At 40.5% G+C, this 27872-nt stretch overlaps 2 protein-coding genes across 2 annotated transcripts; one reads left to right on the forward strand and one right to left on the reverse strand.

Moving 5' to 3' along the window:
- Positions 1 to 5: 5 nt before the first annotated feature.
- On the forward strand, positions 6 to 13174 carry TRMT112 (tRNA methyltransferase activator subunit 11-2). Its single transcript, XM_053449052.1, has 4 exons — positions 6 to 182; positions 12024 to 12125; positions 12782 to 12874; positions 12973 to 13174. The coding sequence occupies exons 1-4, from the start codon at positions 108 to 110 to the stop codon at positions 13072 to 13074; spliced, it is 372 nt and encodes a 123-aa protein (XP_053305027.1). The 5' UTR covers positions 6 to 107; the 3' UTR covers positions 13075 to 13174.
- ESRRA (estrogen related receptor alpha) lies at positions 13171 to 27583 on the reverse strand. The gene is made up of 7 exons (XM_053449033.1): positions 27193 to 27583; positions 24805 to 25122; positions 22775 to 22891; positions 22337 to 22462; positions 19609 to 19776; positions 18693 to 18962; positions 13171 to 14606 (listed from the first exon to the last, which is right to left on the reverse strand). The coding sequence occupies exons 2-7, from the start codon at positions 25106 to 25108 to the stop codon at positions 14359 to 14361; spliced, it is 1233 nt and encodes a 410-aa protein (XP_053305008.1). The 5' UTR covers positions 25109 to 25122; positions 27193 to 27583; the 3' UTR covers positions 13171 to 14358.
- Between the last annotated feature and the right edge of the window lie 289 nt (positions 27584 to 27872).

A 27872-nucleotide genomic window follows, 5' to 3' on the forward strand; every position in this document is an offset into this window, starting at 1 on the left:
GTAACAGCTTTAACAGGCCGTGATTTACAAGCAGCGGTGTAAGTCTGGGGTGCTCGGAAAGCGGCAGTGTGCGCGCGCGACTCACACGTGTGTATCAGTTCCGGAGGATGAAGCTCTTGACCCATAATATGCTGCGGAGTCACGTTACCGGCGTTACACGCGGTTTCCCGCTCGCTATACGGGTATATATCTATCTTTATATCAATACTAACACGGGATTGTTGTTTCCCCCCACACACCTTTGGCTGTTCGTAGGACTCGATAAAAGAAAAAGTAGAAGACAAGTTTAACGTCTCCGTTAGGCTGTTTTCTACACCCTCTGCTTGATTTCTCTTTACATGAAACCCTTTCTGTCTGTTTCGCTGCATGGCTGTACTTCGTTTAACTGTTTAGTTACCTTGACTATCTTGCCTCAGTTCTAGGATAATTATTTGCAACTTACCAAATTTGTGTACCTGGCTCTTTTTTTTTTTTGCTGAAGTCATGCTATCGGTTTTATAATAGTGGTCAAGCCATCAGAGACTTTGTGTTTCAGATTAGCATTAGGTATATAATAACTGCAAACGTGATAAAGACGTAATTATGACTGCATTAGGCGGAGTTTTTACACACACACACTTCTCCCTAAAAAATTATATAATTTTATTAAACAAATTAAAGGTAAATGACGTAAATGCCAGCAAATGACGTTTTCTAACACTTCTGTATTTGCTACAAAAATCCCACGCTTGAACCAATGTATTATAGTAATGTCACATATACCCCTCTTTATATTATATATAGTCTGCATTCTACATGGGGTTAAACAAAATTCCTCCATTGGACCAATATAGTTACACTGCACATATCTCACCCCCCTCTATTACCGTATTGGCTCGGATATAGGCCGCCCCCTAAAAGTTTGGTGCTTTTTTTAAAGAAAAAGTTTTCACCAAAAAAAACATGCTGCCACTCTGTCCCCCCCCGAGATATGCTGCCACTGTCCCCCCCCCGAGATATGCTGCCACTGTCCCCCCCCCCGAGATATGCTGCCACTGTCCCCCCCCCGGGATATGCTGCCACTGTCCTCCTCTGCCCCCCCCCGACTTACCGGAGCAGACTCCCAGGTGTCTTGCGGGGGACATCTACACCGGAAGTTGTATACGCGTATTGCGTAGATGTCCCCCGCCGGCCCCTCAAGACACCCGGGATTCTGCTCCGGTAAGTCGGGGATGGGCAGAGGTAAAACGCATCGTGCAGACGGTCCGCAAGATGCGCTTAGACAGCCTCCCGTGCCGGCAGGGGAAGTGCTGGCAGGGGAGGCTGTCTGAGTGTATCGGGGAGTAGGATGCAGGTCCCCTGCACCGCTGCGGGGGATCTGTATCCTAACCCCGCTGCCTGCCCGGCGCTAGACCCCGAATATAGGCCGCACCCCCACTTTAAAGACTTAAAGTGGGGGGAAAAAAGTGCGGCCTATATTCGAGCCAATACGGTATATCTTAGAATAAGGTGCATTTTTACTGTGGAAATTTAAAGATATAGTGCCACAAATATCAGCCCAGTAGATGGCAAATGTCACTTTTCAACATTCTACATAGAGTTAAAAAAAAACATTGGACCAACACACTTACACTGCACATCTCACCTCCTCCTCCTCCTCCATTAACGTATTTGCTCGATTATGAGACGAGGGTTTTTTTTTCCAGAGCAGAAAAATACCCCTCATCTTATAATCGCGGTCGTCTTATAATCCGACCTCAAACAGGTCTGACTATGAGACGACTAAGATCCAGATCCCCCACAGCTGCAGGGGACCTGGATCCTCCTTTCTCCTGCCCCACTTACCGGTGCTTCTGAGTGTGTAGATGTCTACGCGATTCGCGTACGCAACTTCCGCTGCAGCGGGAAGGAGGTGTGGCTAGCAGCGGGAAGGAGGTGTGGCTAGCAGCGGGGGTTGTCTGCGTCTGAACTCTGATCTCTGACAGTTGGGGAAGGTCTGCGCGATGGACGCAGACAACCCCCACTGCTAGCCACACCTCCTCCCGGCTGCAGCGTAAGCTGCCCCGGCTACATGACAGGGGACTCTGAAGCACCGGTAAGTTTAGGGGGGGGGGTGTTAAATGGGGCATAAGGCATTTCTGGAGGCAGAGTGCTCTATGAAATGCCTTTTAACCCCCTTAATGCCACTTTGCCTCCAGAAATGCCTTTTTAACTCTATACGCCACTCTTCCTCCTGAAATGCCTTAAACCTCCCTATATGCCACTCTGTCCCATAATATGCCTTTTAACCCCCTTAATGCCAGAGTGGCATATAGGGATATGAGACATTTCTGGAGGCAGAGTGGCACATAGGGGGTCAAAAGGCATATCATGGGGCACAGTAGCATATAGGGTTAAAAGGCATATCATGGCACAGTGGCATTTAGAGGGTTAAAAGGAATTTCATGGGGCAGATGTGCATAACTGGGGGGGCAGGTTGGAAAATAGAAGGAAATAAAATCAAAATATTTTTCTCAATCATAGCTTTTATTTAAAAAAATAGTTTACATGAATTAACATTTACTGGTAAAACTTTTTTCCTATAGGGTTGTCTTATATTCAGGCTTTTTCTTTTTTTCCTAAATTAATATTCAGATTTGGGGGGTCGTCTTATAATCGAGCAAATGTGGTATATCTGAGAATATGGTGCATTTTTACTGTGGAAATGTAAAGATATATCGCCCCAAATATTGGACCAGTAGTTAGCAACTGCCATTTTTCAACATTCTACATGGGGTTAAACAAAATTTCCCCATTGGACCAATACAGTTACACTGCACGTATCTCACATACACCCCCTCTATATCTGTGAATATGGTGCAATTTTTACTGTGGAAATTCAAAGATATAGTGCCCCAAATATCAGCCCAGTAGTTAGCAACTGGCATTTTTCAAGATTCAACATTCAACCTAGACAATGCTGTGCTCCCAGTATATTGCATTTGTAGACTTGTTTATTGTGGATAATTAATGGTTCAGTGCTCATCATGCTCCAAATGGTATAAAGGATGCCAAAATATACTTGCAATTGCAAATAAACTATGTATGGAAATGTTAACTGTGCACATAAGCCATATATGTCGCGCACTATTTGTTGAATTTTTTTTTTCTTTTTAAGAAATTATTTGCTTAACTGTAAATGTGTCCTGTATACCTGTGGAAGGGGGAATGCCATATTTTTTTTTTTTTTTTACAGATATGTGCCATAGATTTCTCTATTCACTTGTGTTTTAAAAAAATGTTACTAGTTTTGCATAAAAGAATAGAAAAATATTTTATATTTTTTTTTTAAAAAAAGAAAACATTAAGATTACTATTAACAGTCATTCTTTGTCTTAAACAGACACTGCAATATAGTAAATGTATAACTTTAAAACACAAACAAAAAAAAAAAGTAAATTTTTAACCAATGGGCTGATATGTGGGGCGTTATAACTTTAAACTTCCACAGTAAAATCTTTATCGGTCCAATGGGGGATTTTTTTTTTCCATCTACTGTGCTGATATTTGGGGTGATGTATCTTTAAATTTCCACAGTAAAATTACACCATATGGTAAGATATAATAGAGGGGGGTGCAACCCCTAAGGTTGCGCTAAAAGACCAGAGCCGTTTTTGTGTTTTTGCTATGTCTTTCTTCAACTGTAAATTTTCTCTTCTCAATTAGTGCACCCACACAAATCATATATTGTTTTTTTCAGCACAAATAGGGCTTTCTTTTGAAATAATAATTGTATATATATATAAACCATCATTAAGTATGAAAAATATCTAAAAATGTGGGGGAAATTAGGAAAAAAGGACATTTTCAGTTTCACCTATAAAAACTTAATATAGCCAGTGCAGTGCAAATGAAAAAAAAAACTCCAAAAGTGTATTTGTCCTGTTTCTGGAAACACCTCATATGCCTGGTATTTCATTTATTTTGGCACTTACAGGGTTAAATATGAATGACACGCATCGCTGTTTCTAAACAAGATTTTTTTTAAAATGTGGTATCCTGGGAGTTGCACCCCAATAGCGGCCAGAAAAAGAAAAACTGCTCAACAAAAGTATATATTTTTTGAAAGATGACATCCCAAAATATTTTACTCGGGGCATTTTAACACTTTTGATTTAACCATTTTAGTGCCAGTCTGTCCTAAACATTGCAGTAACATTTCATTTTTTTCATTTTTAACAAACCCGTTTAATCCGAACACAGTATTTCGGTACTTTTTTTTTCCAGTGATCAGGTAATAATTATGTTTTTGTTTATTTTTTTATAATTACCCTAGATGACCCCTCTCTCTTTGTAGGGCAGGGTCATCCAGGGGCTGCCATAATGATCAGATCACTCCTATTGGCCAGGAGTGATCTGATAGTCATTGGCCCAGCAGTTGACCTTGAAGCACCCTTGACTCAGGTCAGTGCTGTTATTTTTCAACTCTTTCAATGCTGATGCTCAATTGAAGCACAGCATTGACTGATATTTAGTCCCCACAAATTTAGAATGAGAAATTCAGTAAAAACTAGAGAAAATTAGAAAAAAAAACTTTTTTTTTTTTTACATTTTCCCTCTGAATCCTCACAAAATTAGGTAAAGTGATGGAAAATCCCCTCCAAGTTTATCAATTCAGGTGTCCTGATTTCAGAAATACCTAATTTATATAGATTTTCCATACTTTCCCAGCACCAGGGAGCATACTATAAGGTGTACATTTTTTGTATAATTTTTACGCCTATGGCTTAACGGGTTTGGGGGTTGTGATGGGGGCAGGAGGGTTATACTGGCTAGATGTTATGCTAGGGCAATGGGATGTAAGGTTTTATAATTTTTATTTATTTTTTGTATTTTTTATATCTTTTTTTAAATTTTTTTTTTTTTTTTTACACAATAATGGTTAGAGGTCCTCTTATGGACCTCCTGAACATGCCAGTGATGTTTTTTAAATTAATTAACGGCTTTTTTTCTCTTCATTGTTTCAGGACGGGAGGGGGAGTGAAAGACATGGTTTCTCACTCCCCTCCCTGCGGTCCCCCTGCACTGATCACACTGTGATCTCTATGCAGGTCCTCAAAGACCTACACAGAGATCGCAGTGTCTGCACCTCATTGGAGGACAGGATGTCCCCTGCAGGTCCAGCCCTTCTTGCAGCGTCAGGGACACATCGACAGCCTGATCTCCCGTGATGTACCGGGAAGTCCATAGGGGTTTCTTAATAGGCGTTTTTTGGACGTCCCGGTACGTCTAGAAGGGATTAAAGGGGTTAAAAATGCATTTCTTGTTTTTATTTCACAACCTGAACCCCCCCCCCTATGCACATTTGAGCCCAGGCTTGCTACACTGCCAGCCAGATACATAAATACAGGATTAATCTTCACTGCCCCCAGGATTTAGATTCCCCTTGGTTTGCCCCTGTTTACCTCTAGCTGCACCTTAAGTTAACTTATTAAATGAATTAAACTCTCAGTCCTCAGCATTAAATTAACCCCATTAACATAACTGGCCTTAAATCCTAAATGCCCCATTAACCCCCACCTCCCCTAAATTTCAGCAGCCCAAATATTCATTTTATACTTAGTGTTAGATGAGTTGCTGAGCAGTGTGGATGCTATAAGGAAAGGGGCGGGGCCAATCATCAGTGTGACTGCAGGGAGGGACTGGGAAGTAGTAACTGCTGTGAGAGACATTGAATGATCCGAACTTCATCCCACAGACACCCACCACCCAGGGGGGATCTGGATCTTAGTGTTATTATCCGACCTCTATTTGAGGTCAGATTATAAAAGGAGCGCTATTTTTCAGAGATTTTTCTGAAAAAACTCATATTATCGATAACATTCGTTGGCAACTATTTTCATTATTGATTTTTATCGATTAGTTGTTGCAGCCCTAGGGATATATATATATATATATATGTGTGTGTGTGTGTGTGTGTGTAAAAACACTGCCTAATCCACTCATAATTGTTTCGTTACATCTGTATTATCACGTTTGCAGTTCTTATACACTTAATGCTAATCTGAAACAAAAAGTGTCTGATGGCTTGACCACTGATATGAAACTGAATTTTATCACAGGGCTTGACAAATTTGTTGTGAATCTAGGCGCCAGCTAAAAAAGTTAGAAGCCAGGATTTTTTTTTAAACTAACAGTTGGTTAGGAGTGGTCTGATCATCATCAGCCTACTTACTACTTTTATAAAAAAAAAATATATATTTTTTTTTTACCGCTTTCAATGCTGATGTTCCATTGGAGCACAGCATTGACTGATATTTAGTCCCCACAAGCATGTGGGGACTCATGTGGAGACCAAATAACCCTCTCCCCCTGTCCCTGAAGCTGCCTCTGGCAGCTGGGGCGCAACTGCTGGTCTATAGACCAGCCATTGCAGGGGGGAGTCTCTGATGACTGCTGTAGGCTTCTATGCCTACAGGAATCATCAAAGGGCTTGTGGGGGCTCGTTTTTGCTGTTGCTGGTCTGCCTGGGCTTCCAGGCAGACCACCAGCAGAGCCCCTTACAAAATGGGAATTAACCCCTAAATGCCGTGATCGTGGCATTGAAGGGGTTAACGCTGCACTTTTGCTCTCAGGGAGCGATCAGGCAGCAGGGGGGTATTGGGGCTGGTCTCCACACTTATGTGGAGACCAAAGAACCCTCTCCCCCTGTCCCTGAAGCTTCCTCTGGTAGCTGGGATGCAATTGCTGGTCTATAGACCAGCCATTGCAGGGGGGAGTCTCTGATGACTGCTGTAGGCTTCCATGCCTACAGGAATCATCACAGGGCTTGTGGGGGCTCGTTTTTGCTGTTGCTGGCCTGCCTGGACCACCAGCAGCAGAGCCCCGTACAAAACGGGAATTAACCCCTAAAATGCCGCGGCATTGAAGGGGTTAACTCTGCACTTTCGCTCTCATGGAGCGATCAGGCAGCAGGGGGATGTTGTGTTGTGTCCCAATCAACACTCAGCCCCCTTTCCTGAAGCTGCCGGTGGCAGCTGAAAACACGATTGCAGGTTTTCAGCCTACAGAATCACTCCGTGGGAGTGATCTCAGGCTTGGGCTCTGAGTGGCTGTGCTGTTTGCTCAGACTCCTGGGCAGACAGCAGCAGCAGCGCCCCCTCGATCACAGGCTGACAAACACCTAGGCGTCGGGACAAAATTCTGAGTCGTCATGGCGTCTGGGATTTGTTGAGCCCTGTTTTATCAGGATTACTATCAGGATTTTATACACTCGCCTAAAACTCACAATACTATGTGAAAACTTAGCCTTATATAGAACCCAAAGCATAACCAAATCCAGTAATGTAAGGTGTAAGTGCTTAATTTAGATATGGAACACGCAGGGCCTTCCCAACACACTGCTGCATCAACATACCAAGTATGACTGGCTACTTGATGCACACTGGGCAAATGCCTGGTGGGCAGTTGGCTGTCAGTGCCCCAGACTCACCGATCACCACGTTGGCATAGAAACATAACGTGGCTGAATATATAAAGCGGTTGGCCACACTTATGTCATCAAATGGCTACTGGACTTCGTGCCAGGACTGCCTGGTCATTGCCAGTTGGCTCTTGCTAACGTCAAAGCTAATATCTCCACCGCGCAAAACCTGTATACATATATTAAACTTTGTTACTTAGTGATTGGTACTCTTCAGTTGTGATATTTTGGATGACTTTCTCTGTGTAATCTTATTACAGTTCTATAACGTTCCTTCCTACATAGACTTTAATTGATCATGTTGTAAGTTAGGTGAGAGATAAGGAAACGTATTCCTTATCACAGGCAGTGTGATAAGGGTTGGGCTAAGATTACAGAAGTGGAATATATACAAATGGCTAATATGTAGTTGCCTAAAAATATAAAATGCAAAAACTAGAAATGTGTAAAAAAAAAAAAAAAAAAAATGTATGTCTATTAGAAATAATTTGGCAGGAGTTATCCTTTAGATGAGTTGTTTGCTTTCCTTTTGTTGTAAATACGTTTGTGTCCCCTAATGACTAATACTGCCAGACACCACCCTTTGTGACAATGGCTGATTTTAACATTTCTGCGGTACCCGTGTTTAGCTGTACATTTTCTTTTCATTTACTGTACCCACACAAGTTATATTTATAAGTAGGGCTTTACTTAGATACCATTATATGAGAAAAAAGCACTTTTATTTGAAAAATATTCCACTCATGTACAAAAGGTAATGGAAAAAAACCTGCTAAATAGATTATTCTGCCTCAATGTCCTATTTGGGACATCTTTGAAGCTGGCCAATTCAGTTTTCCATAAAATCATATTTTTGAAAACTTTACCACCAGCCTTTGTCAAGGTTTACCATAGTGTTTTTATTTCCTACACACAACCTTCTTTAGGTATGAATTTATAGCTCCCCAATAAGAGTTCAACATCTCCTGAGTACACTGATTACCCCCCCCCCCGTATTTGCCGGGTTATTTGGGAGGTAAAAGGCCACCTAGGTGTGCATTTAAAAAAAAAAAACAAAAAAAAAACGACCTGGTCAGTCAATGTCCGTGTCCTATTTTGGAGACATCTTTGAACCTGGCCAATTCAATTTAACCCATCAAATCATAAATGTTTTTAAAACTGGAAACCACATGGGCATTTAGAATTTTAATTCTTTTCATGCCAGAGTTTTTCTGAAGATATAGCGCTTATTTTAGAACTTGCGCTTAAAAAAACTTTATAAATATATAATATTATACACACACACACACACACACACGCATATTTTTGAACTGGAGAGATCTTCTTGGAAACTTGTTTATTTTATTTTTTGTACCCTTTATGACAATGACTGTTTTAACATTTCTGCGGTGCTCGTGTTTAGCTGTAATTTTATTCTTTCCCGTTTACTGAACCCACGCGATTTTTTTTCAGGACAAGAAGGGCTTTCTTTAGATGTAATTTTTTGATTGTATCATATACCGTATTTGCTCGATTATAAGACGAGGTTTTTTCCAGAGCAAATGCTCTGAAAAATACCCCTCGTCTTATAATCGAGGGCTTTGATCGCGAGCAGCGTCTCTGCTATTAGCAGCAGGAAACAGGAAGCTAGCAAAGTCCTCACATAACTCTACCTCCCCCCTCCTTCCTCTGGGGGCGGGGCCAGAGAAGTTGCTTGCACAGCCGGACCCCTGCAGAAGTCTGCGAGTGGGAGATCTGCAGTTCAGGTAAGGGGGTGGGGGGTTTGAGCGTGTGTGTGTATGTGTGATTAATGGAATGAATGAGTATTTAAATGTTTGTGAATGAGTGTGTGTGTGATAGCATGGATGTGTAAGGGGGTGGTGGTGGCATGGCATAGGGAGGCTGTAATCACACTTCTAACATCCTCAGGTTCCAGCATGTACTGGCTGCCTTGGCTTGATAGGAGTGCGATTGCTGTTAGCAGTATATATATATATATATATATATATATATATATCTATATCTCCAGAAATGCATTTTAACCCCCTATATGCCACTCAGCCCCATGATATGCCTTTTAACCCGCTATATGCCACTCTGGTATAAGGCATATCATGGGGCAGAGGGGCATATAGGGGGTTAAAAGGCACATCATGGGGCAGAGTGGCAAATAGGGGGGTATAAGGCATTTCTGGGGGCAGAGTGGCAAGCCTGGGGGCAGATGTGCATAACTGGGGGGGGCAGAGTGGTAAATAAAAGGAAATTAAAAATATATTTTTCTCAATCATAGCTTTTATTAAATATGAAAATCAGTTTACATAAATTAATATTTACTAGTAAAACTTTTTTCCTATAGGGTAGTCTTATACTCAGGCTTTTTGTTTTTTTCCTAAATTAATATTTTGATTTTGGGGGGTCGTCTTATAATCAGGGTCGTCTTATAATCGAGCAAATACGGTAATTTACTATAAAAGTATAAAATATGGTAAAATGTTTACTTGAAAAATCTTTTACTCATCTATAAAAGCGAATGAAAAAACCTGCTAGATTCTACTCTTTGTCCTGAGTTTAGAAATACCCGATGTTATTTTATTTTATTTGTTATCTGCACATTATGGGGCAATACGTACAAGTAGCGTTTTGCTATTTCAAAATCATTTTTCCAAATTTGGTAATTCTTCCCCCATGTGCTATTTCGGGTATCTTTGAAGCTGGCCAATGCAATTTACCCCATCAAACCATATATTTTTGAAAACTATACACCCCAGGGTATTTCAAATGCTGGTATTTTAACTCTTTCCATGCACTAATTCTACCACCAACCTTTGTCAAAGTTTGCAGTAGTATTTTTTTGTGTAATTTTTCCCACACACATTGTACTCTAGGTATGAATTTACAGGTCCTGGTTGTTGTCAACATCTTGTGAGTACAGTGATACCCCACATGCGTGGGGGCTAAAAAGCCATTTGGGACGTGTGTATTTTTCAAATTAGTAATTAGACGTGGTCATCCATCCCCCTGTATTAATTGGTACATTGTTGAACTCGGCCAATTCAATTTACCTGATCAAATCATTCAATTTTTAAAAGTAGACATCCCATGGGCATTTAACATGCCAGTATTTTAACTCTTTCCATGTGAGAGTGCTAATTTTAGGACTTGCTCGTACAAATATATATATATATATAATTTTTTTTTTTTGTTTTTTTGGAACTAGAAGGTTCCCCTGACATCAGTGGGAAATTGTTTTTACATGTTACCATTTTTTTTTTAAATTTGTTTTACTAATCACATTGTGATTAGAAAGCTGGGCTCCATTCAGAGCCAGAGTTCTCACGAGGGTCTGGAGGGACCCTCTGTGAAACTTTTTCAACTTGTTTATTTTGTCCCGGGGTGGGTGTTTGGTGTTTAAAACAGGCGTACGCTGACGCCCGGGGAAGATATCTCTGTTGCTGAATGGCTTGACATCGAGGCATTACAGCAACGCCATTTGGAGTCATGACGGTCCTGGCAGGTCAGTTGTCGTAAAACGTTTGTTTTCATGTGATGTGCCGGAACCGTCAATTGTCATCAAGGGGTTAATGGACGCCACCATCTTGCAAGAGGCAAAAAGGAGTTGATTCATATGTCCCCTGATAGGATGGATAAATACACAAAGGTCTGGGCATGTTGGATTGCGTTTCTATCAGTGGTGCTCAAAGAACTCTGAAGCGAGGATTATTAGAGCCTTCCCCCCCCACCTCCAACATGCTTCCTCCAGCCTCTCCCTTTTCCACCTCCCCTCTTACGGTTCGTTGCCCTTCCACCCCACTCTCCCCCCGGACTGAGACTAGCCCCAGCCTTTCAATTCTTATTTTTAATGGCTCGCACTGCTCCACAGGGCTGTCACTGATCTTTGTGTAAAATAGGCTAAGATTGATCAGTCATGTATCTCAACAATGTTGTAATTCATTGACCGATTGTCTAATATGATTGGTACCCTTCCAGTTCTTCCTTTTTCCTTCTCTGTTTTGTTTGTCCCCATCCCCTCATGTCTTTACTCCAAAGAAAACAAACATTGATTTACATAATATAAAGGTTGACATACTTGCCGACACGTATGTTTTCTACCTATATCTTGTTTCTTTCCCACAGGATGGGATTCAACCTCTTCTTATAAAGCTGTTTACGTAAAAATACTGTGTACTATGACTTTCGTGGGGAAACTACTTATATGTACTGAGAGAGCAGTTGTGACCTGCAGGAATCTCTGATCACTTCCCCTACTAGCTGATCGCACAAATTGTGATCAGCAATGCAGGGCTTCTGGAGCCATGCTTGCTGGTAAGTGTGATCAGTGTAGGGAGATCAGAGGGTAAAAACATGGTTTGGTGTTTATTACATTTTATTTTTTTATTATATTTTGTGTGTCTTAATGGTTTTAAAGGGAAGCCCTACTTGTCCCAATTTTCTTTTTGTGTGGATATATCAAACATGGAAAAGGGCAATCATGGTTGAACCAGCATATGGTAGAAATGGCAAAAAAAGCTCTGAAGTGAAGGGGTTAAAAGCAGACTGTTTAACTCAAAATACCATAATTTAGCCTGTATAATATTCCTCCTAGGCAGAAGAAGTCAAACTGAGCTCTGTGGATTTCAGTCGAGATTTTGTGGCTCGTATGATCCCTAAGCTTGAGTGGGAGGCACTTGTAGAGGCAGCGGACAGTGTAAGTATCTCCTTAAAGGTACACTCCAGCCATCATATGCACTTTTCAATGGGAGCAGATTCCTGCCAGTTACTGGTGACCTTCCATGTTAAGCAAACAAACCTTAGCAGATTTGATATTGTATTTTGTCTGAAGGCTTTTGTCATAGGCCACATAAAAGACTTCTATGGCAACAACCTATGAGTGTCTGCTTCGGTGACACAGCAATTAAGCATTCCCCCCAAAACTCAATTAAGTAAGGCAAACCTTTACATTTGTTTTTTTTTGGTTTGTTTAATTCAACCAAGCCAGTAAAATAACCATCTTAAGGCCCCTAAGTAACTCTTTCCACCAACAATCTGATTTTGAAGCTAGCCATACATATGCAGTAACCCAAATCGTGATTGAGTGCACTTCCTTTCCTCATGCTAGTCAAACCGAATTGGTGTTATCTTGATATAGGAACATAAAAGCCCATTCACAAAGAACAGGTTAAAATGGTAAAGGGGGTCAGAGACTTAGTAAAGTAAAACTTCCATCTATTACATTTAAGGGTGGTAGAGCCTCCTATTAGAAGTGGTAGAGGCTAATATAGTAAGGGAATTTAAACATACATGGAACAGGGTTAAATATCCTGAATTCAATTCCGCCCCATGACCACTTTCCTATCCTTGCAGCTAGGACATGCCTCAGATCTGCCTCGGGAGCTGCAGCCTGGGTATGAAAGTGATGAAGAGTTCTTAAAAAAAGTTCATCATGTTCTACTGGAGGTAAGCTACAAATAAGAGGGGGGGGGGCATGTGCTTAATGTGGGAAGATAAGGCAAGTTATAGAACTAATAAAGCTTTGTATCTTCCACTTCAACCAGGTTGAGGTCATCGAGGGGGCTCTGAAATGCCCAGAATCAGGCACAGAATTTCCCATCACCAGAGGAATACCCAATATGCTAATTAATGAGGAGGCATCATAGAAAGTAACCATCCATCCTTCTGTTCTGTACACAGCTTGTGCTAATGGACTTTTAAGTGAAATGTCTGCTCTAGTAAAGTAATGAGCCACACACAACAAAATTTCCCTGAAGTTTATTGCAATTCAGACTCCATAGAGCCATATTTGTGTGCCAGAATCTGAATATGTATCTTTATGCACGAGGTATATTACAAATGCACAATAGTCTATATACATTGGGGAGTAAACCCAGAGATTAAGCCTATATTGATCAAAACAAGAAGTCACAGTAAGCCATTAGTAATGAGATCACAGTTCTGGTGAAAGTAACAACAAAGCTGTGCTGTATGGACCAGAATAGAATGGTAAAAGGTAGGGAGAGCAGAGCTACATTGGATCAGAGTGAAGTGCAGAAACCATGATTAAAGAGAATGTATTTTACATTTTGTATGTAGGATGAAAAGCCATTAAATGCAAAACAGATCCACATAACTTTCCAAGGTCCAGTCTGCACTGCTAAAGAAACAGGGATATAGTTGAGGCTCTTCTAATCTCTGGGTAGAAGTGGGTTTACTACACTCCCACATTCCCCGTAGCTCTTAGCTAATTATCCACTGGGTGAGAACCAAGAGACGTGGTCAAGTAAATCACGCTACATGTATCCTACATTACACACACACTCCATCCAGCAAAAAAAATATTCACTGGACTTGATGAACTGAGCAGCAAAACATACTTTTTATTAAGTATCTCATACATCAGTGTTTGACACAGTGGTAGATTTGTGTCATAACTGTAGCGCTAACAAAAGTATAGGACAGGTGAATGATCTAGTGTTTGGTATGCAGTCATTGGACTATATTAAACTAATGGTAAATACATTTTTACCTTCTATATATTGGATCAGATTTCAAATTTAAAGAAAAAAATACTGGCATTAAGTCTCACACAATAAAAGAACCCGTAAGGGAAAGAACATGTGCACCAGAATAATTGTATGAATGTTACCTCAACAAGGAGTCTTGTCACGTTGCTCTTGGAGGGGTGGGCTATGGCTCTAATGCATTTGAGAAGCAGCTAGTTTTAGGTTTTGGTATATGTACACCTATATAAAACTGAACAAAAAAGACTTCCAATTCTAGTTCTAAGTTACGAGACCCCTCCAAATATGGCTTCTGAATGTCACTCCTAGCTGTACCACTTTTTACACCCTCTCTTGCTGGACAAAGAGACTCCAGCTTATTGCATGTTTCCTTCTTATTTATTCATGATAACCCCCCAGGACAAATTGGTGCCTTAGGCCACTTCAGTCCATCATGGCTTCCAACATCTCAAGGAAAAGCTTGTGCATAGGAACAGTACCCTCCTCTCTGAGAGCATGGAAGTGTTGGAGAACACGGCCAGCAGTCTGACGCAGTAATGGGAGTGTGAGAAGTAGCTTCCCATCCCTGCATGGCTCCTCTGGATGACGACTTGACTCGTACTCGCTAAGAGCCTCCTGTAGAGTGTCTCTGAGGCGCAGAACAGCTTCTGGATCTTCAATGTGCACAGAGTCTACAGACAGATGAAAATACCATATTTTACAAATTAATATCCTAGAAATATCATTAAAGTGTTAAGAATCAAGGATCCATATATGAATGACTCATCAAAAGTAAAATTGTTGTAATTAAAAATAACATAGAAGGGAGTGGCACATACCTTGCAAATACAATATAAAAGCACCTATCTAGAGCAATTATTGGTGATTCTGTCATATAGCCATCCATTATTTAGTCTGCCACTTTGTCAGCAGAGCCCCAATCTTTCACACTGTGTGAGACAGTGTGGGATCGAGTCCAATGCCTGGCCTCTTGTGTAATAGCAAAGCCATGAACACAGAACCAAGTCGGTTTATATTTCCCACCACTATCCCTGCTCAGTTTGGGTAGAGATTCAAAGTAGCAAAACTAGAAGTAAAAGTAGTAAACACAGTTACTGGGTATTTGTTATAAATCAATAAGTCACCTAATAGTGAATTTTGGGAAGTCCGGTAGGTATAGTAAATGGGCAAGTTGGTGGATCGCAATTATGAAGCATTTTAACTTTCCAGATTTAAATTCCTAATTAGAAATATGTGAATCTGGGAAGGTTAACAGGTTCTTTGAAAAATTGTGACCATACAAATCATTTCATTTGACAAACTACAAAAACAGCCTCATTGAGGACTAAGAAAGATCATTAACTTTAAAATAACTTATTTTAAGGTACTTGAGAAGTCTCTGCAATAGACCAACTAGGATAATGTGTTTATTATGAAAATGACTTACGAGAGATGGGCTCCACTTAAAAACTTGTTTGAGAAACAAATCTTGTAATATACACTCGCCGGCCACTTTATTAGGTACAACTGTTCAATTGATTCTTAACACAAATATCTAATCATCCAATCGGATGGCAGCAATTCAATGCATTAAGGCATGTAAACGTGGTCAAGACAACTCGCTGAAGTTCAAAGCGAGCATTAGAATGGGGAAGAAGGGGGTTAAAGTGACTTTGAATGTGGCATGGTTGTTGTTCCCAGATGGGCTGGTCTGAGTATTTCAGAAACTGCTGATCTACTGGGATTTTCATGCGTAACCATCTCTAGGGTTTACAGGGAATGGTCCAAAAATAAGAAAACATCCAGTGAGCGGCAGTTGTGTGGATAAAAATGCCTTGTTGAGGTCAGAGGAGAATGGGCTGACTGCTGCGAGATGACAGAAAGGCAACAGTAACTCAAATAACCTCTTGTTACAACCGAGGTATGCAGAATACCACCTCTGGAAGCACAACACATTGAAGCAGATGAGTTACGGCAGCAGAAGACCACACCGGGTGCCACTTCTTTCAACTAAGAACAGGAAACTGAGGCTACATCGTTGATACAAGGCAGGATGGATCCATGCTTTCATGGATGGTTCAGGGTGGTGGTGTAATGGTGTGGGGGACAATTTCTTGGCACACTTCGGGCCCCTTAGTGCCAATTGACCATCATTTAAGCGCGACAGCCTACCTGAGTAGTGTTGATCATGTCCATCCCTTCATGACCACAGTGTACGCAACTTCTGATGGCTACTTCCAGCAGGATAATGCACAAAGCTCACATCATCTCAAACTGGTTTCTTGAACAGGACAACGAGTTCAGTGTACTCCAATGCCCCCCCACAATCACCAGATCTCAATCCAATAGAGCACCTTTGGGATGTGGTGGAATGGGAGATTCGCATCACGGATGTGCAGCCATCAATATGGGGTCTGCACATCACTTACAGCCTCCCTGTGCCATGACCCCCCTTACACATCCATGCTATCACACACACAATCTATATGTAGATTGCAGTTATTACTTCCCAGTCCCTCCCTGCAGTCACACTGACAATATGCCCCACCCCTTTCTGACTCACTGCAGATTGGCCCTGCCTCTTTTCTTATAGCATCCACATGGTTCAGAAACTCACCTAACTAAGTAAAATATATTAGGGCTGCTGAAAGTTAGGAGAGGTGGGGGTTACTTTAGGGGCAGTTATGGTTAATGGGGTGTTTAGGGTTAATTTAAGGGCAGTTATGGTTGACTGGGTCTTAATGTATGTCTCTCTTCCTTTATCTTGTGAATTCGCTTTAAGTATTTAAATGTTTCTATCATATCCCCCTTGTCACGTCTTTCTTCCAAGCTATATATGTTAAGATCCTTTAACCTGTCCTGGTAAAGTTTATCCTGTAATCCATGAACCATTTTAGTAGCCCTTCTCTGAACTTTCTCCAACATATATATCCTTCTGGAGATACGGTCTCCAATACTGTACACAATACTCCAAGTGAGGTCTCACCAGTGATCTGTAAAACGGCATGAGCACTTCCCTCTTTCTACTGCTAATACCCCTCACTATACAACCAAGCATTCTGCTAGCATTACCTGCTGTTCTGCCACATTGTCTACCTACCTTTAAATCCTCAGAAATAATTACCCCTAAATCCCTTTCCTCAGACATTGAGGTTAGGACAGCATCAGATATTCTATACTCTGTCCTTGGGTTTTTATGCCCCAGATGCATTACTTTGCATTTATCCACATTAAATGCCAGTTGCCACAGCTCTGACCATTTTTCCAGTTTACCTAAATCATTTGCCATTTGGCTTCTTCCTCCAGGAACATCAACCCTGTTGCAATTTTTTGTATTGTCAGCAAAAAGACATACCTTTCCATCAAGACCTTCTGCAATATCCCTGAGGTACCCCACTGGTAACAAGACCTTGCTCTGAATATACGCCATTGACTTCAGCCCTCTCTTTTCTGTCACTCAGCCACTCCCTAATCCATTCAACAACATTGGGATCTAAACTCAGAGATTGCAGTTTATTTAGTCTTCTATGTGGGACATTGTCAAAGGCCTTACTGAAATCCAGATACGCGATGTCTACTGCACCACCTTGATTTAGTCACCCAATAAAAAAAAAATCAATAAGATTTGTTTGGCATGATCTTTCTGTGGTAAACCCATGTTTTTGATCTTGAAACCCATGTGACTTCAGATGTTCAACAATCCTGTCCTTTAACATTGTTTCCATTGTTTTTCCCCACTACAGATGTAAGACTAACTGGCCTGTAGTTGCCCGACTCCTCCCTACTGCCGTTTTGTGAATGGGCACAACATTCGCTAATTTCCAATCCCCTGTACTTGGAAGGAAAAGCATAAAACACCATGTATGCACTAAATGGGGGTAAAACTAACGATTTGGGGATATAAGTAAACTCTAAATTGTAGCAGCTACAAAAACAAACATAATATTGACGTGCACTAAGAAGGGTATTGGTGCAAGAACAATATTATTTTGCCAATATAGGAACCACTGGTTAGACTTCACTTTGGAGTATTCAGTACAGTTTAAATGAACACAAGGATTTAAAATTGTGTTTATTTGCCAAGGGAAAATAGTTAAGTATATGAAACATCAAGGCAAGTCCTTTGCAGGAAAATTATTTTCCTACAGACTGAGTATACTAGAAAAGGCCATAAAAAAAAACCAAATAGAACAATAGGTTCCTTCACAAACAGAGGATATTCATATTTACAGTGAGGGTGGTAAAGTAAAGGGGGTTATTCATCGGAACACCGTTTTTAAATCAACAGCGGTTGGATCCAGTGAGAAATCTGACTGCCTATAGGAGTCATGAAGGGTTTTGCGTCCATCTGGATGAATATAGGAATGTCTTGCAAATGTTAAACTTAATGTACTCAACACATATTTAACTTGATGAAGTTGAAAATTGGGCTTCAGAATCTTACCAATGTTTTTTCCGGCTTATGAACATAATAACGTAGTTATAATCACATATGTCTATGTATATTAGTAGATCCATTAAAAACATTTAATTTCTGTTAAAACGTGGACACAAATCTAAAAGGGGTAAAACAACAAATAAGGTGTGTTGACAATGTACATGCTGTGTCGAATCCTCCTCAAACATTAAACTGTATTCCTTTTGGTAATTTTAATTTGTTAGTTTTGTTAGTTTTGTAACTAATGGTAGTATTTAGGTGTAAAGAAAATATGCACAATGTGTAATGAGTAGGTTTTTCATCTTTCCATCCAGTGACATTTCTGTAACATATAGCTTACCCGAATTCGTGAGGGTGAGAGCTTTTAGCATGACATACTCTTCCCTTTCCACACGGAGAGCCCTGTACTTTCGGACAAGGTGCAGAATGCAGGAACATAGGTCTGAGAGACGAGCAGATTGAGAGGACTCCTCATCCAACACAAAATCCTCTGCAAACACAACTTCATCTTCATAGGGGAGTGAGCGAAAAACAACCCCAAGTAGAAGGACCTCCATCCAGACACTCTGTAACAGACTCATCTGGTCCGAAAGCGAGAGAGATGAAAACCCTGGAGAAAGAAGTATTTAGTAAAAAATCTGGGCATCTGCAAATAAACTTAATTCAGAGACGGACATTCCCAAGGTATGCTAATGATACAGAAATTGGTTTAAAGGTTGATTGAAGGCATGTAAATAGAGAATGGCATACACAATGCTTGGCAAAAATAGTGATTAAAAAACTTTACCATTGTTTTTACCCACAGAGAAGTTACTAGATAAAGTAAATGACTGGTCAGTTAAAAGTTATTTACAAAAAAAAAAACAAAAAACAATCATTTATCCCAACCGGTACCTACAGAGCCATGTTAATTAATTGCACAGCAACGGTCATATTTGTAAATGGAAACTAGATATACAATACACTTATGTATAAGTTTATACATAAAGATCTATATTTTTAAAAGGTCCTTAGTCCTTGTTACTCTTGTTAACCTAAGGCTACTTGGGTGCCATATTGACAAAACATTTTCCCCAATATCAAACATAATTGGTAAAACATAAACACACATCTAAAAAATAAAAAAAGTTTAAAAAATCTGATACATGAGCCTTCCACAAATCTTATCTTAGGTGTATAAAAATAGACTTGAAAATGATATGTGGGTCCAGCATTTGTTACAGTATCCATTTAAATTTGGAAACAATTTTACACACCTGGGATGTTTTTTGCCCAGCTGATAATGATGACAATCTCCCTGTCTGCCAGGTCACATAGTGTGCTCATAGATTTCAGATAGCCATCAGGAAGTGCTGGATCTGGCATTGCAAACAACTTGTCTGGTTCAGCAACCAATAGGTGGGAGACAACTGCATTCATTGGAACTGGGGACAGAGAGGGTAGATAGAGAATACTTGTTAAAAGCAAACAGAGGTTTGAAGTAAAGGGAACAAAGGGCAAACAGGAAGACCTGCTAGAGGGCACCACACAGCACTATAATATGGAAGACAGTGGCAAAGACAACACCTCCCAACTCAGGGAAGGAACAAACCTATAGATAACCCCTTCCCCTATACCTCCTCTATGCGTAATTAAAATATGAATTAGAAAAAAATATCGGGTGAGATTAAATGCTTCCAGGAGATATGCAAGGAAAAGTAGTTTCCTGACAGCAGTCATACAGAGATATATCCAAGACAAAAAGGAGAGACAACAGAAGACTACTTGAAGGACCATCTAATCAAACTCTGCATAAGCCTAATATTTCAAATTTAACACCCGATGCATGACGAAGCACAGTTTCTTCCACGTGGCCACCTTGCAGATCAGAACCCAGAGAAATGGCTGCCTTCTCTGTCCCAAAAGATGCAGCTGAACAGGCGCTCAGCTTCGGGGGGGGGGGGAAATCTCTCCACATTCCCTTGCAGGCCTCCACAGTAGCCTGGATAATACAACATGAAAATCATAGGACTTGATACATTATTCCCCTTTGATACCCATGAAAAACCCACCAGTAGATTAGAATCAAATCCCAACGGTGCTATTCTCCAAATACAGCGCAGAATACACCTATCATTTAGTGTACAAAGAGTCTTTTTAGTATCTGACACTAGATTTGGACAGAATGTAGGCAGATGTATATCTTGATTCTTGTTGAAACATCATGTAACCTTAGGAAGAAAATCTGAGTAGTGAAAATCTGAGTAGAGATAGGGTAACTGACTTCTGAAATCTTTAACAATGGATCTCTAATGCATAAAGCCTGGTGTTCAATAATGCTGCCTTTATAGTCAGAAATCTCGCAGGCCCATATTCCAGGGGTCGAATGGAGGACCAGGTTAAAATCCCACAGCAAAACCTTGGGCAGATTCTGGAAATTGCTTTAACAAAGCAGGCAGCCCAAGGATACACTGCCAATCTTTTATTTACGAATATTAACAAGGCAGACACTTGGACCTTCACTGTGGATTGGCACTGTCATATCCTTCCTTGAGGAACACCAGAAGCTGAAGGACTGAAGCTTCAAACATAAAAACCCCGCTAGCAGAACACATTTTCCAGACCTTCGGGTATCTGTCTGAAGTAACTCTTCTTGCTCTAAAGTAAGGCTATAACATTCCCAAAAAGCCTTGCCAAACTAGAAGGTCCTCTACAGAATTCACACCATTTCAGACTGTGGCTCTAGATACACAACCTGATGGTGGGATTTCCTTACCAGCTCAAATCAAAGAAACATAGAATTTGATGACAGATAAGTACTATTCTGCCCATTTAGTCTGCTCATTTTTCTAGGTGTAAAGACTCAAACTTCTTGGCCCTTGGTTGTCTTACATTCAGTGTAGCTTTATGCCTATCCCATGCATGGTTAAAGCCACTGTGTTACCTCTTTTGATGGGTAGTTGTTCCACCTATCCACCACCCTCTCAGCAAATACATTACATCCAAGATCATTCTCTCAACCAATCTGGAGCAAATCTGCACCTAAATAGCCAACCAGCTGACAATCGTCCAGGCAGGTGGCCACTGTAACACAGAAGATCTCAAACAGACCACCAAATTCACTTTCATGATTTCTTGGTTTGCTTAGGGAAGTTTGAATAGCAGAGTTCTGAACTGAAAATGTTTCACCTCCTGACACCCAGGAATAGCTGCTCTGATGCTCCAAATGAATGGGAATATGCAAGTAGGCCTGACAAGTCTACAATAGCCATGTACATCAGTGGGAACATTCCTAAAGTAGACATGTCTGTTTCTATCAACAGCTGGTCAAAAGCCAAATGTTGATCTGAAGCCCCTGCAGCCTAATCTTTCTGTAAATGCTGCATTCATGTTTCAAATGACCGAACCACAGAAGCTATAGCAACACAAGGTTTAAAGCTTATAGAAGAAGAGAGTAATTTATAAGTTTGTCCCTGAGGAGGAGTCTATTCTACTGCGGCCAGTGAAAAAGGTGAACATCACTGTGTATCAGTGTACACTGTAGCATGTGTAGATTGGGTTGCAGAGCAAAGGTGACAGAAAACAATGTGCATCAAAAGAGATAAGTATGACAAACAGATATCAAACAGTTGGACCAGGAACAAAAACATACCAAGTTGAGATGGTGAAGAGAAAATGTATGTGCCCAATTATTTTAAGAATGAAAGAGCCAATAAGATCTTGGGGTCCAATGAAAGATCAAAAGTATAAAGAAAACAAAAAATGCAGATGAGCACTGACTGCAAGGAAAGGTTTTGTAAAATAAATAAATAATAGTGTAGGCAATTGCATGGAGGGTGAGGAGATCGAGATAGGGTCAGTTAAGCAATTGCAGAAGGTGCTGCAAAGCATAATGGAGAGAGTATAACATAACTTTGCTAAGGGCAGCATTAGGTCTAGTGCAGGATAAAGGTGATATTTAGAGTGTAGTCTTTCAGAAAGAGGATGGGGCAGTGGTTATCATACCTGGTTTCTTGACCACATTTGCTGGGCCTTGCTGCACCTGCCCCCCAGCTGTATATTGAAGAACATCTCCTTCGGGCCTCCTTTTGTATTTTTGACGTCCACCTCTGACCCGGTCCAAGCGTACCCCTATATAACACAGAAAAAAAGCATTCTAAATATAAGCAAGCAGGTAATGTAAAACCATTTAAAGCAGTTCTGTTATGTTTATCAAGTACTACATCTTACAGTTATTAGTTCCTTGAGGACTAATGATGTACAAAGAAGATTACATAAATACCAAGGGGAATAAATTGTCTATTTTGAGTCCAGTCTCCACTCAACTGGAGCTGGTATTTCTGGATCTAAGCTGTCAGATGCAGTGAAGAAGTAGTAGAAAGTTTGAATCAGCAGGTCAAATGCAAAACCAAACAAAGCGATGAGAATACTGTCCAGACCCACCTTCCTTTAGCATGCCCACCCTTAAGCACTTGGTGAAACGGCATGCTTGACACGCCTTTCTACGTCTTTTGGTAATTTCACACTCGTTGCTGGCTGGGCAGCTGTATTCAATGTTACCTGAGACAAAAGACAAAAAAATTGTTTTATTTAATTGGGCTAAATCAACAGTAATGGAATTATGCTGCTTGAATTGGATCAAACTTTCTTATCAAGTGCTAAAATAAAAACGTTAATATAATCTACCAGATCATTTTCTGGAGATACCTTCCTGTTATGCAGCAGCTTAAGATCACATGAGCATACAACAAAAATGAGTGGTGTGTCTAATTATCAATAAAGATGGACATGTAAGCGTTTGCTCCTCTTCTCAGATCTTCCTCTACAATAGCCTCTGTAACAGACCGGAAAGCACAAAAGGCTTCCTGTAGATTCCCTTAACTCCAAAGGCATTTAACGCCAAAGAAATTCAGATCTTAACTGGTTCAACTCCCAATTCCATGGAGAGCTACTGCAGTAGTCGAGCCTGCACCTAAACTACTGTCCCAACGCAAACCTCATAACAGTTAGCATAGCAGAAATCTGCCTTAAGTAAGTTTCTAGCAGATTTTAACCCGCTACAGATTGGTGGACATCTTGTTCACAGGACTGGCTCTTCGTGCTCCAGAATGCAGAATCTAGAAAATCACATCTGCACATCTTTCTCAGACAACTTGGCACCATCTTTACTAACCACCTGGGGCAAACAATCTGAAGATGACCTTAAAAAGGCAATACATTTTTTATTACACATCTTATTAAATACTATCCTTCACCACACAACATATGATAACGCCCTCAAGTCCTCTCTTTAGTGTTCAAGTGAGATAAGGACCTGATATTCAATGCTAGGACTTAAGACTCTCATTCTCTTCACTAGGGAGTTAAGAGCAGAATATTGCCTAAAAGTAGAAGTTTTCTGCCTGGAATTTTTCCAGATCCTCGTGAAATGTGTTTTTTTGTCACAGGTAATATTTGTGATGTGCAGTTTACATTTGCTAGCCTTGAACCTTCTGAATAGTAACCAAAAAGCTTTTCTGGGTACATTGCTAAGACAACTGTCCATGTTGCAGGGCAAAATATTGTTAAGAGGCAGTCTTTGGCTAGATCTCTCCTCAGGTGGTCCACAATTTCATGGGCGAGGGCCAGGCTGCATTCTGACCAAATGGTGGACTGCTGCCACACATTCCATACCAAGGACCATGACTACGCCTTTTATTCCCACCCACACCCAACATACACTAGGAATGACTAGCTCTTTATACCACATCACCATTAAATAGGTGTAATGGCATGAACAAGTCATCCCTTTATTAGTATCTCATCACCTCTTCAAGCCTATGACCATTTAAGTACCAATGTAAGGGGCCTGATCTCTAGGTAAACACCCAGAAGGAAAATATATAAACAGCAGGTGTGTGATTTACTGGGCTGCATCTCAGAACTAAAGTCGTTAAAGAATTAGCAATAAAGCGTAGCTATTTGTTAATATAAATATTTAAATAATATTCTTATTGACATGTAAAGTGTACTTTGAATATAGTAATATACAAGGCAGACTTTAGGCACATGCCATGGACAAGAGGAGACAACTTTTCTATCTACATAAAACGAGGGACTCAAAAGGCACCCAGGCTTACACAGCATTGACCTATTGAGGCTACCTTTAGGAGCAGCGGCAGTTGTGAAACTGCAGCTTCTACCTCAGGTTAGTGCTTTATTTTTGTTTCCATTTTTTAAGAATGCATATTAAAGTACTTTAAAGTGCATTTTCCTTAACTGGGGCTGTCAAGGACATTCAACTATCCCTTTAAGCAGAAAAGCAGAAGTCAATGTCAATTTGACTTTTCTATTTATTTATTTTTTTTAAATAATTCACTGAAAAACCAGCTTGAGATTGAACTTCACATCAACTCTGGGTTTACAATTGTTTTTTTTTCCCTCTAACTTTAGTCCTCTCGTTCACCTCAAGATGTGCAGCTTAAGACACTCACCTTGGATGGTGCGCTTGAAAAAGGCCTTACATGCTTCACACGAGGCCACTCCATAGTGATACCCTGATGCTACATCGCCACACACCAGGCACAGACGCTTGGGAATAGAATTAAGGACATATTTTGCCCGACCAGGGGCATCATCGTGTTCTTCATCACCCCCTCTGCAGCATCGAGTTCCCTGGAGGTCAGGTCCATGCCCACTGCTGTCACTGGATCCACTAGGACTCCGGCGTCCAATACTCTCTGGGGTCCCTGGCTCTGCTTTGATGCAAAGATCTGGACGTCTGTCGCGGGAAGACATTCTGTAGAGGTGTTCTGCATTGAACATAAATACAGAGTATGAGTTAAACATAAATTGCAATATGTCATTCTATCCATTTTGTACATGTTAAGGTCTCACACTAGATACCATTTATCATTCACTGTCCTTTATAACTGATCATATAATACAAGATCATATGATATGATATAAGTACCTAGTAAACAGAGGTATATTAGTTAAAACATTAAATTACACAATACTAAAGAAATGTATCACAGAGCATTTATCAGCCCAAGCAAATCCCAAACAATACTAGCCTTTCATTATGTGACAATACTAAACAGAAAGAATGATAAGCGGCAGCTATGCATTCACAGACTATAGGGGAAAGAGGGTAAGTAAGACTGACCTTTGCCCTGGTTAAACCTTACTAAGATTAGTCAGACAGGTTTTGCAATATCCCAAGGCACAAGTGTCAGACTTAGTATGTTCTAAATTATCTGACCTTGTGAATAATTATCTCCCAAAGTATAAGTTTGGGGACAGAAGTGAAAGAGAGAGATGACTCAAGAAACCATACTGAAATAGATATCCACAAAACAGGGCTAACTCTTCTTGAGAGTAAAGCTCACCACCCAGGTTCAATGCATAGTTAAGTCAGGAAAAGAAAGTGACACTTCAGGCATCATAAGACACTTTAATGGAGATGATAGCCAAGTGTTCCCAATAATTTAAGTCGTGCCTCCCTTGCAAGAGTGTGAGAGATTCTGCAAAATCCTTCCATATGCATTTGCCCATTAAGCTACCCCCCACGCTTAGGCTTCAGGAGATGTCTTCAAATCTCCCGCTGCATGGTATACTCACTGCCAGTCAGTGCCAGCGCTGCCTCTGTGAGCCTTTCAAGATCCCTTCAAGCGCTCCTATTGATCTCAATGAGAGCACTTTTCTGACACTGATTGACTGCCAATCAGTTGTGCAATGTCAGACCACATAGAAGGCAGTGCACTGCAGCTTCACATTAAGATTTTTTGTTTTTTCCAGGTTAAGTGAATGCATATTACAATACTTACATGGTTGAAGATCCTGCCTAGGACACTGTTTGCCTTTAAGGGTGTGTATTCATACATATACAGAGACACACATTTATATATTACATACACACACAACACGCATGTGATATTGCAGCAGCTGTGTATTACTGACCCTAGCTGTGAGTTCATCTGTAAGCACTGTGTGACCTTGGCTCAAAGTCACTGCAAATGTTTCGGTAATAGTTACGGTGCAAGCTCTGCACATCACATACAGTTGCATGTATACGTAGAACAACTGCTATATTTTCATATACCACTCTGAAGTGACCCGCTGGCTAGGGCAAAGAAAAGGTTTACTTGAAGGGGAAAAGTTTTTACTGAATAAGCGACGTCACCTTAGCTGAGATTTTAACATATATATATATTTTAGACACAAAGTAAAAATGATCTAATATTCAGTTTTAAGCCGACAGTTAAAATAAACTTATGTTTGTGTCAACATTTTAAGATAAATATAACACATCTTGTATTTGGCCTATATCTGAAAGCCCAGACTTTGGGGCTTTTTATTTCACAATTTGATGGTTTTAAAAGCCTGTGTTTCAAATGTTTTTCTTATTAACATATAAGAAATCAAGGGTACTATATAATATATATACACACATATTCAAATGTATGGTATAGATCACTGAGCCAACCAAAGCTAATGTTCATTTTCTATTAACTAGCATGTTTATATGTTCGCAGACTGCACAAGAAACTAAATACACAGCTATGACAAAATCTACAGATAATAAGCATGACATAACTACGATACAATATTTTACAGAAACCAGTATATACTAGAAATGTAATATACATTACTGTAATATTACTGAAATATACATTACAAATAGTAACACATTAGCACATGCAACTTTTTTACCTTTGGCTGCAGATATATATATATATATATATATATATATATATCATCCCCCTTTCACCCATTAAGTATAATTGACATGTATATATGATGTTGACAAACCAAAAAGCACACTTCCTACTTCCACAGGATTAAACATATACACCCTTCATGCGCCTGGAAATACTCACATCAGGGTCTTGTTGTCATTCCGGTGTGTGTGTATCTCAAGGTCCCAAACTCACACTGAAAGAAGTCCTACACGGTGCCTAGGCATGTACAATACGCGTCTACAAGTACACATATATGTATATGCGGTGCAAGGCAAAGTGAGTATCTATGTATGTATGTATATATTGTTATGTAGGATTACGCAAAGTGTTTACATCCGCACACGCTTCTGTAGGCTCACAATGCGTGCCGGTGTGTGCCTGCTGCTTCTGTTGCGCTGTCGCTCGCCGTGTGTAGTGAAATCCGTGGCTGTGAATATACCTGGTGTAGGGCACTGCAGAGGACACGGATTTCCCTCACACAGTGGCACACACATATACAAGCACACTTCCTACAATGACCCGTCCCTCTCCTCTGAGAAACAGGGAAGGGGCGGGACTTCGCTGGCCCCACGCTCGTCGGCCGCATTTAATTTTACGTGAACCTGGAAGGGGGTTGGGTGCCCTTTATACCTAATGCTCAAGGTGTCGGTTTGGGCACACATTTTGTGTGGAGCACAAGCGTTTATGTTATGTTGCATTGGTTGTGCGGGCGTTAGGTTACGTAAAAGGTATGACGTTTGTATGACCCTGTCTTTACCCTTGGAAGAGATTTAAGGTGAAATTGGGACCTGGAGTTGTAGACCTTCTTGCTACAAATT

Source organism: Spea bombifrons, chromosome 10 (assembly GCF_027358695.1).
Source record: "Spea bombifrons isolate aSpeBom1 chromosome 10, aSpeBom1.2.pri, whole genome shotgun sequence".
NCBI lineage: Eukaryota > Metazoa > Chordata > Amphibia > Anura > Pelobatidae > Spea > Spea bombifrons.

Coding starts and splice junctions, on each gene's coding strand:
- ESRRA (XM_053449033.1), bottom strand. CDS start 25,108: ATGTCTTCCCGCGACAGACGTCCAGATCTTTGCATCAAAGCAGAGCCA. Junction 22,892..24,804: donor TTTCAAGCGCACCATCCAAG/GTGAGTGTCTTA, acceptor CTTTTGTCTCAG/GTAACATTGAATACAGCTGC. Junction 18,963..19,608: donor CTGGGCAAAAAACATCCCAG/GTGTGTAAAATT, acceptor TTCTTTCTCCAG/GGTTTTCATCTCTCTCGCTT.
- TRMT112 (XM_053449052.1), top strand. CDS start 108: ATGAAGCTCTTGACCCATAATATGCTGCGGAGTCACGTTACCGGCGTT. Junction 183..12,023: donor GTTTCCCGCTCGCTATACGG/GTATATATCTAT, acceptor TATTCCTCCTAG/GCAGAAGAAGTCAAACTGAG. Junction 12,126..12,781: donor TTGTAGAGGCAGCGGACAGT/GTAAGTATCTCC, acceptor CTATCCTTGCAG/CTAGGACATGCCTCAGATCT.